The sequence below is a fragment of the Corvus kubaryi genome, unplaced genomic scaffold, assembly GCF_017639235.1.
Source record: "Corvus kubaryi isolate FWS band 111438036 unplaced genomic scaffold, C.kubaryi_AGA036_p1.0 62153, whole genome shotgun sequence".
NCBI classification, from domain to species: domain Eukaryota; kingdom Metazoa; phylum Chordata; class Aves; order Passeriformes; family Corvidae; genus Corvus; species Corvus kubaryi.
The window spans coordinates 1-9,358 of NW_024581440.1; the positions used below are offsets into that span (position 1 = coordinate 1).

At 66.1% G+C, this 9,358-nt stretch overlaps 2 protein-coding genes across 2 annotated transcripts in view; one reads left to right on the forward strand and one right to left on the reverse strand.

The window, feature by feature from the left end:
* Window positions 1–1,464: 1,464 nt before the first annotated feature.
* LOC121672432 (tripartite motif-containing protein 46-like) lies at window positions 1,465–8,854 on the reverse strand. Its single transcript, XM_042045074.1, is given in 12 exon segments — window positions 1,465–1,638; window positions 1,640–1,931; window positions 2,066–2,363; window positions 2,448–2,747; window positions 4,630–4,751; window positions 4,845–5,098; window positions 5,216–5,311; window positions 5,433–5,576; window positions 6,089–6,121; window positions 6,123–6,433; window positions 6,966–7,221; window positions 8,694–8,854. Coding segments are annotated over 12 exon segments (2,253 nt in total). The 5' UTR covers window positions 8,757–8,854; the 3' UTR covers window positions 1,465–1,554.
* Window positions 8,855–9,258: 404 nt separating this feature from the next.
* LOC121672430 (keratinocyte-associated protein 2) overlaps window positions 9,259–9,358 on the forward strand; it is a 2,201-nt gene continuing 2,101 nt past the window's right edge. The window contains exon 1 of the mRNA XM_042045072.1: window positions 9,259–9,356. Within this exon, the coding sequence (XP_041901006.1) occupies window positions 9,354–9,356 (3 nt within the window). The 5' untranslated portion in view covers window positions 9,259–9,353. The remainder of the gene's footprint in view (window positions 9,357–9,358) is intronic.

The following is a 9,358-nucleotide window of genomic DNA, read 5'->3' on the forward strand; positions in this document are numbered from 1 at the left end:
GGGGAAGGGGTGTGCCTGAGACTGCTGCTGCCCCACTGAGCCCCCCCCAGCCCTGGGCAGGGCCCCAGGAATCAGAACAGGGGCCTGATTTGCAGGGCTGGGCCCTACAAAGAGCTGTCTGTTGGCAGAGAGCTCAGCCCCATGGCCCCCTCCCTTTCCAGCTTGGGGGCCGGGATCTCCAGGGACTGGCACCCACCCAGGCAGGGCCCTGCCCCACTTGCAGCCCCTCCACCTGCCACGCAGAGCACCTGGGTGGGGGGTCCAGCTCCAATACCCACTCAGAGAAGATGCCTCAGCACCCAGCAGCTCCCCTGGCTGGGCTGGCCACCCTTGGGACTCCCCAGTAATGTGGCAGGAGTTTGCTCTAGGCCCAGCGGGGAGATGGCCGGTCCAGCAGCCCCCTGACACCCTGTGATGGGGTGGCAGTGACCACGTGGCCGGGCAGAGCACGGGTAGGACCTGACACGTCAGCACTGCCCGGGCTGGGCAGGGTTGGTGCCTGCTGGCCACGGCCCAAAGGGCAGCCCGGCCCCACGGCCCCCTGGTCCCCTGGACAGCCCAGCCCCACAGTCCTGTGACCCCACAGCCAATCCAGCCCCAAGACCCCCGCTCCCTTGGCACCCTGACCCCATGCCTAGTCTGGCCCCATGGACAGCCCGGCCCCACGGCCCCCCTGTGGCAGGGAGGCTCCGGAGGAGTCTGGCATCGCAGTTTATTGTAGGAAACCATGAAAATACAGCGTTTGTTGTAACAGAACCCAGGAGAAATGACAGCAGCTCGGACGGATCCCGGCGTGGGACTGCCGGCACAGCCCCCGCGGCACTGGGGCTCCCCGGCGGGTCGGATCCGGACCCCGCAGCCCCAGTCCCCCCCGGCTGGGCGCAGTTTGGCACCGAGCGGTGTAACGGGAGCCAAGCGTGGCCCTCAGAGCACGTGCAGGCGGGGCACGGGCAGGGCTGGCCAGGCACGTTGCTGCCCAAGGACAGGGCAGAGCAGGGGGCACTGAGGTGCCCAGCAGCCCACGGGAGGGACCCCACGGTGGCTGTGCCCAGGGGCGGTGCCTGGCTGCAGCCAGATGATCCACATTGAAAACGAGCCATTTTACAAAACATCTTCACACCTTGTTCCAGCCCAGCCTCCCCCCCGCCCTCTCCCCCGCCCCAGCTGCCTCCCCCACCCCAACCAGCACCCAGTCTCTCCCCTCCACTGTCACCCCACTGTCACTTTCCACCCCCCTCCCTGCGCAGCCCCGTCCCCCTCCCTGACCCATCTCTAGGGCTGACCCTCTGCCAGCCCTGCCCACAGCCCCAGCCCAGAGCAGCCTCGGGCTGAGCTGGAGCTAGGGGCAGGCGGACAGGGTGAGGAGGGGACGGCAAAGCTGTCCCCGTCCCCCCCATCCCACAAAACAAACACCTGGCCTGTCCCCAGTGGTGGCAGGGCCGGGGCCACCCCTTCTATGCTCTGCTCCCTGCCCACTTGTGTCCCCCCAGGCCCTGGCACTCGCGGGGTGCCCGGGGGGCAGAGCCGGTGGCGTACGGGCAGCGTGGGCACGGATCAGTCCAGCTTGGCGAAGTTCCCGATGGTCACTTTCCGCTCCTGCTTGTTGGCCACCAGCTCCTGGAGGTGCAGGGCCCCCCCCTCCGATGAAGCAGAAGGCAGGGCAGACGGGCCCCGAGCAGTCCACGCCGCACTCCCAGAGCTCACGGAAGGAGACGGCGTCGTAGAAGCTCACCTTGCCCTGCTCGTAGTCCAGGCAGATGCCGATGCGCGGGGGCAAGGGCACGGTGCAGCCGTTGGGGTCGCGGGACGTGAGGGCTGAGCCGTGTGACAGCAGGATCTTGCCCATGCCGATGGTGAGGAAGGCGTAGGGAGGAGGTGCCTCCACTGTTGTGTCCTCTGCCCCACTGTCGTGGCCACTGTCGGGGTCGTACCTGCGGAGGGGGGACAGGTGAGTCGTGGTGCCAACACCCACAGGACAGGCTGGAGCTCCCCTCACACCCCAGTGCCCGCTGGGGAGGCAGGAACAGGCAGAGGACACCCTGCACCCCCAAACCACCCCGCTCACCTGGGGCTCACCACGTCCTGTGGCACCTGGAACCACTCCTGCAGTTTGCTCTCCAGCCCCACGCCCACCTTCACCAGGTAGGAGCTGGGGTCCACGCAGCAGGCCCAGTAGCTCTTGCCCTGCGTGATGGCCACGTCGCCGATGACCAGGTCGATGGACAGGTGGCAGCTGGTCATCAGGCGCTCGGCCGCGAAGAGCATGGGGATGCCGGGGACGCTGCGCACCGCGCGCTGGTCCTTGCTGATGGCCAGCCGGTCCCGGTTGAAGCCCCAGCGGTTGTCCAGGAAGAAGTTGAGGACTGCGGGGAAGAGAGTAAGAGGAGGGTGAGCAGTACAGCACAGCGGGGCACTCTGGGGTGACCCAAGCCCGCATCCCCTCTCACCCGGGGCAGGTGGTGTGTGCAGGTAGATGTCCTCGCTGTAGTCCCCGAAGCCCGCCTTGTTGTAGCCCTTCACCCGGAGCACGTAGACGCTGTCGGTGTCCAGGTACTCGACGAGGGCGCAGGTGCCCCGCACCTCCTCCCGCCGCTGCCACAGCTTCAGCCCCTTGGCCTTGGTGTCGGTCTTGCGGAACTCCACCGTGTAGTGCCAGGCGGGCGGCGAGTGCTGCGGCAGCCGCCAGCACAGGAAGATCTGGTCGTAGGTGTAGGTGCGCTGCGTGTCGATGACGGGGGCCTCGGGCGCTGCGGGGAGAGGCAGCGGCGGGCATCAGGCAGCATCCCCTGCCCCGCAGGCGGGGAGGCGGCCGGACGCAGGGAGGGGGCATTCCGGGATTCCGGACGGACTGACGGACGCACAACCAGCAGAGTCTAGAGGGGTCTGACTGCGGAGACCGTGTGTCGGCACCGGAGGAGAGCGAGAGTCAGGGGGACAGAGGAGCTGCTGCTGTGGGGCTCCAGGGACCAGACAGGCTGAGTGCAAGTCGGGAGGGAGGAGAGAGAGAGAGAGAAAGAGAGAGTGGAGGCAGCGGAAGAGGAGGAGGAAGAGGAGGAGGAGGAGATGGGGATGGAGGGTGGTAGAAGGTACTGGCAGGAACAGAGGCAGGGTGGGAAGGAGAGATGAGGGGATGGCGGGTGGGAGAAGGGTAAGGGGAAGATGGGAATGGGGCAAGGAAGAGAAAGGAAACAGGATGAGGAGGGAGGTAGAAAAGGGGCAAGGAGAGGGATGGAAATGGGGAGAGGAAGAGGAAAGAAATGGGGTGAGAGTAGGATGGAAATACAGAAAGAGGGAGAATGGAAATGGGGCAACAATGGGGCAAGGACAAAGTGGGAATGGGATGCAGGAAGGGACAGAAATGGGGCAAGGAGGCAGATGGGAACAGGGCAAAGGGGGAAAGAAATGGGACAAGGAGAGGAGTGGAAATGGAGTGAGGAAGAGGATGGAAATAGGGTGACAGTGGGACAGAAATGGGGTGCAGAGAAGAACATAAATGGGGCAAGAATGTGGACATAAATGGGGTGAAGGGGGAACAGATATGGGGCAAGGAAGGGGATGGAAATGGGATGAGAGAGAAGAAAATCGAACAAGGAGAGGGGTGGAAATGGAGCAAGGAGAGAATGAAAATGGAGTGAGAAATGGGGTGAGACTGGGACGGAAATGGAAAGCGGGGGAATGGAAATGGGGTGAGAAGGAAGTGGAAATAGGGCAAGGATGGGGTTGAAATGGGGCAAGAGAGAGTGGAAATGGGATGAGGAGGGGGGAGAAAATGGGGTGATGAATGGGGCAGAAGTGGGTGAGGATATGGACAGAAGTGGGGTGACAGTGGAACAGAAATGGAGTGAGGAAGGGGATAGAAAGAGGGCGAGAGGGTACGGAAATGGGGTGAGAGGGGGGCAGAAATGGGGCAAGGAAGGGGATGGAAATGGAGCAAGGAGTGGGATGGAAATGGGGCGAGAGGAGGATGGAAATGGGGCGAGGATGGGGACGGAAATGGAGTGCGAGGGGGTGGGAGGGCAGGAGGAGCGGCGGCAGATGGAGGAGGCAGAGCCACCGGCTGCCAGCGCCGGCGGGCAGGACGGGGATGGAGGATGGCGGCGGAGCGGGGCCGGGGTGGGAGCGGGATGGAGGGATGGAGGGATGGGAAGAGAGAGCGGGGCGGCTCTGGGGCAGGGGTGTGACTTGCCTCAGTTACTTCGGTGACGCCTCGGCAGCGGCCGCAGCCTATAAACAAAGAGAGGTAGAAGCAGGTCTGAAACGTGTCGCCAGCGGGTCCGGCAGGGCCCCGCGGCTCCTGCCCTGCGGGAAGCGCCTGCCCGGCAGTGGGGCAGCTCCGTACTCACCCTCCGGCACTCCTGCTGCCCTCACCTGGCACCACGGCCCTGCCTGTCTGCCTCTGGCCCGGATGCCCTGGCACAGGGCAGGGCAGGGATATCTCTGGGGGCTGCTGGGGCGGGGGCTGTCCCTGACGGGGAGGGGGCACCGGCAGATCCGCGAGCGCCTGCCCGAGCGTGGCCCTGGGCAGCCGCGGCTGAGCTGGAGCTCCGAGGCGGGGAGGGACCCGCTCTGCCCGCGGGGGCTGCGCCTCGGCACGGGGCACAGCCGGTGCCCGGGTGCCGCTGCCTTTACCTCGGATGAAGGCCAGGTCGGTGAGCAGCTTCAGCTCCCTGCTGACATCCAGCTGGAAGTGGCTGAAGGAGGCGTTGGCTGCAGGACGGAAGCTCTGCAGCGAATCGGTGGCCCTGAGGATCCTGCAGCGCAGGAGAGAGGGGATGTCACGGGGACGCTTCGGGCACCAGAGGGCCCTGACCCCCCCCAACAGCCCCGTGCCCGCAGCCCAGCACCTGTTGTGCAGCTGCTTGGCAGCCTGGACAAAGCAGGGGTGGTCAGTCTCCTTCAGCACCTCCTGAGCATAGCCCACCATGCCCGAGTTCTCCAGCATGGCCTGGTGCTCCCGGATCTGGCCGTGCAGGCTGGCCAGCCGCTCCTGCTGGCACTCCTCGATGGCCTGCAGCAGGGTGGCCCGCTTCTCCTCCAGCATGGCACAGAGCCCCTGGATCAGCTGTGACACCTCTTCCTTGGCCTGTGAGCCGTTCACCTGCCGGGCACAGACGTGGCAGGGTCAGTGTGTGGCATGTCCTGGGACCAGAGGGGACTGGGCTGGCTCTGCCACCTAGGGACAGCTCAGGGACAGACGGGCGCCCTCTGCCCCTACCTCCGTGTGCTTCACTGTCTCCTCCAGCTCGGCAATCTGGGTCTGCACCGTGTCCTGGCTGCTCAGGATGTAGGCGAGGCTCTTCGTCAGCTTCTCCTGCAGGAAGGTGATGAGACGTGGTGCCGGCAGACCCCGCCCCACACCCCCCATCTGCACCGGGGCTCTGCGGTGCCCCCAATTCCCCACAGGGCCCCAGCCCGGCCCCAGCAGCCCTTACCCTGAGGGCTTGGTAGGCGCTGAGCACCGGGGTGATCTTGTGGCTGGTGTGGGTGCGGCGCACACGGCAGAGCTGGCACACCAGCCGCTGGCAGGTCTTGCAGTAGTGAGTCACCTCCTCCTTGTGCTCCGGGCACATCAGCCCCTGCGCGGGCACAGCGGGGCTCAGCGGGGTTCTTCACCCCGCTCCAGCCCTGCAGAGTCCCACCCCTGCACCCCCAAATCTTAGAATCATGGAATGGTTTGGGGTGGAAGGGGACCTTGAAGATCATCTTGTTCCAACCCGCCTGACATGAGCAGGGACATCCTCAACTCGACCCCGTTGCTCAGAGCCCCACCCTGGCCTTGAACACTTCCAGGGATGGGGCATTCACAACTTCCACGGGCAACTTGTTCCAGTGCCACACCACCCTCACTATAAGAATTTTTTCCTAATATCTAACCTAAACTTACTCTTTCAGTTTGAACTCACTGCCCTTTGTCCTGTCATTCCAGGCCCTTGTAAATATTCTGGCCCCACCTTTCCAAAAGCTCCCTTCAGATACTAGAAGGCCACAATCTGGTAACCCCAAAGCTTCTTCTCTCCAGGCTGAACAAACCCCATTCTCTCAGCCTTAATCCCCCATCGGGGCAGGAGGACCCACAGGGAGGCTGTACCTTGGGGCGGAAGGTGAGGGTGGGGGGGGGGGGCCTCGTGCTGGGCTTTCTGGGTGCCCCAGGGGTGGTAGAGCTTGAAGCACTCATTGCAGAAGCTGGACTTGCACTCTGTGCAGCCCTTGGTGGCCTCCAGCTGCGGGGGCTTGCAGAACTGGCACATGATGGCCGCGCTGATGTTGATGGTCTGCCGGTACCGCTCCACCACCCGCTCCAGCGTCAGGTTGCGGAAGAGGCTGCCCAGGCCCCGCTCGCCCAGGTCCACGTCCCGCTGGCAGGCGGGGCACGGGAAGCTGACGGTCTGGGGGTGCACAGCACCCCGCTTGCGCCCTGGGTAGGTGCCAAAGCCTGTGGGAGGGAGGCAGGGAGGGGGTCAGCAGGGCATGAGGCCAGAGTCCCTCAGCCCTCCTGATGTGCTGTCCCCATCCCCATCTCCATCCCTTCCAGCTGCCCCTGTTCCCAACCCCTCCAATTATCCCTGTCCCCATCCTCTCCAGCCATCCTCATCCCCTCTGCTGTTCCTATTCCCTCTGCCATCCCCTCCAGCCATCTCCCTCCCCTCCCTCCATCCTGTTTCCTCCAGCCATCTCTGTCCTCATCCGCTCCAGCCACCCCTGTCCTCTCCAGCCATTCTTGTCCCTTCTGCTGTCCCCATCTCCCCCAACCATTTCTATCCCCTCCAACCATCCATCCCTGTCCCCTCCAGCCATCCCCCTCTCCTTCAGCCATCTCGGTCCCCTCCAGCCATCCCCACCCCCTCCAGCTGTCCCCAACCCCACCAGCCATCCCTGTCCCCATCCCCTCAGCCACCCCTGTCGTCTCCAGCCATCCCCATCCCCTCTGTTGCCCCTGTCCCTTCTGCTGTCCTCTCCAGCCCCACCTGACTTAAGGAGGCGGTCGAGCCGGTCGGGTTTGGGGACAGCCCGGCGGCCCAGGCGGGGGCTGCGGGTGGACGGGGTAGCTGCAGGCGAGGTGGGCTCGGAGGTGGGGTCGCAGCACAGGTGGCCGTGCTGCAGTAGCACCTCGCTGGCACACACGTGGCACACGTTGTGGGTACAGGGCAGTGCCAGAGGCTGCTTGTACATCTCCTTGCACACTGGGCACACCAGCTCCCGCTCCATGTTCTTCATGCTGGTCTGCGGAGAGAGCGGGAGTGTCACCCGCCGGCGGCAGAACAGGGCCGAGACCAGATGGGACCAGCACCAGGGCCAGGACCAGCACCAGGGCCAAGATCAGCATCAGGGCTGGGACCAGCACGAGGACCAGGATCAGCATCAGGACTGGGATCAGGGCCTGGGATCGGCATCAGGACCGGGATAAGCCTGGGACCAGCACCAGGGCCAGGATCAGTATCAGGACTGGGATCAGGGCCTGGGATCAGCATCAGGACCGGGATCAGGCTGGGACCAGCACCAGGGCCAGGATCAGTATCAGGACCACGACCAGTACTGGGACCCAGGCTGGGATGGAGACAAGGACTGGGACCATCATCAGGACAATGATGAGGCCTGGGACCAGCAAGACGGACAGGATGAGGACAAACACTAGGACCAGCACCAGGATGAGGATCAGGGCTGCCACTGCGATGAGGAATGGAGCTGGGATCAGCAGCAGCGCCAGGATCAGGCCTGGGAGCAGTATCAGGAACAGCACCAGGGCCAGCACCAGGATGAAGCCCAGGGCTGGACTGGGGATGGGAACTGGGGCCACACCACGACCAGGACTGGGGCCAGCACTGGCACCAGGACCAGCAGCATGGTCAGGATCAGGATCAGCACTGGGACCAGCACAGGGATGGGGCTGGGGGCTGAGGCTGGGATCACAGCAGGGTCAGGATCGGGCCTGGGAACAGAACCAGAGCCAGGACCAGTATCAGGACTGGGGCTGGGGGCGAGGATGAGCACCAGGGCCAGAATCAGGCCAGGATCAGGCCTGGGACCAGCAGCATGGTCAGAATCAGAACCAGCACCGGGATCAGAACCCGGATAGGACTCAGGCCTGGGATGGGGATGGGATTGGGGCTGGGCCCAGAGCAGGGCCAGGATCAGGCCAGTATCAGGACTGGCAGTGGAATGGGGATGGCGGCCACCACTGGGATCAGCACCAGGATGGGGCCCAGGGCTGGGATGGGAATGGTGGCTGGGATGGGGATGAGGTCCAGCACTGGGAACAGTGCCAGGATGGGACCCAGGGCTGGAATGGGGATGGGGACTGGGATGGGTGCTGGGATTGGAACTGGGATGGAGAGGGAGATGGGGGCCAGGGTGGAGATGGAGGCTGGGATGGGGACTGGGGCTGGACCCACAGCAGAGCCCAGATTGGGCCCAGCACTGGAACCAGCGCCAGGACCGGGCTAGGCACCAAGATCGGGGCCGGGATGGGGCCGCCCCCTCTGCACCCGGTGCTCCCGGCTCGACCGTGGCTCGGTGTGGGGGGGTCTCGATGAGGCCCTCCCCGGAGGTCGCTGCGGTGAGTTGGGGTGCGGGTCCGCTGCCCGCCCACCCCTCAAGGGCATCGCCCTCCCCCCTCCGTCCCCGCCGCGTTGCCACGGCGACCCGGTCCCGGAGGACCCCTGTCCGCCCCCCCCGCCGCCACCGCGGCCGCTCACGCTGATGCGGACGAGCGCGTCCATGATGGAGGTGAAGGTCTGCAGGTCCTCGCCCTCGGCCATGGCTCCGCTCCCCGCGCCCGTGCCTGCGGCGGCAGCGGCAGCAGCGGCGGCCGCGATCGCCCCGGTGTGTTGCAGGGAGCGGCGGAGCCGGGGGGGAGGGCGGGGGGTGGCGGCGCGCATGCTCGACGGCGCCCGCCCCGCCGGCACCGGGGGGCGGTGGAGGCACCGGAGGGGCGGCACCGGTGGCGGGGGTCGGCGCGGAGATGCTCTCACCGCACACGCGGGCATCCCCCGACGGGCGACGCTCGGGGAGAGGCGCCTGGGGTGGGCTGCGGGCAGGATGAGCGTGGCACTGGTACCGGCGGTGCTGCCGGGGGGGGTCCCGGGGTCGGTGCCGGGGCCGGGTGCGGGGGTCCCGTCCCCGCGCTGTTCCTGTCCCGGCCGCCAGAGGGCGCTCCGTGCGGCGGGGACGTTGCAGTGCCACTCCCGGCCGCCGGGGGGCGCGCGCGCCGCCGCGCGGGCAGGGAGGGGCGGGGCCGCGCGCGCACGCGCAGTGGCGCAGCCCGGTGCTGCTGCCGTGTCCCCCCTGCGCGCGGCCGCAGTGCGCGTGCGCGGAACGGCGGCACCGGGAGCGGACCGGGACGGGCTGGGGACACCATGGG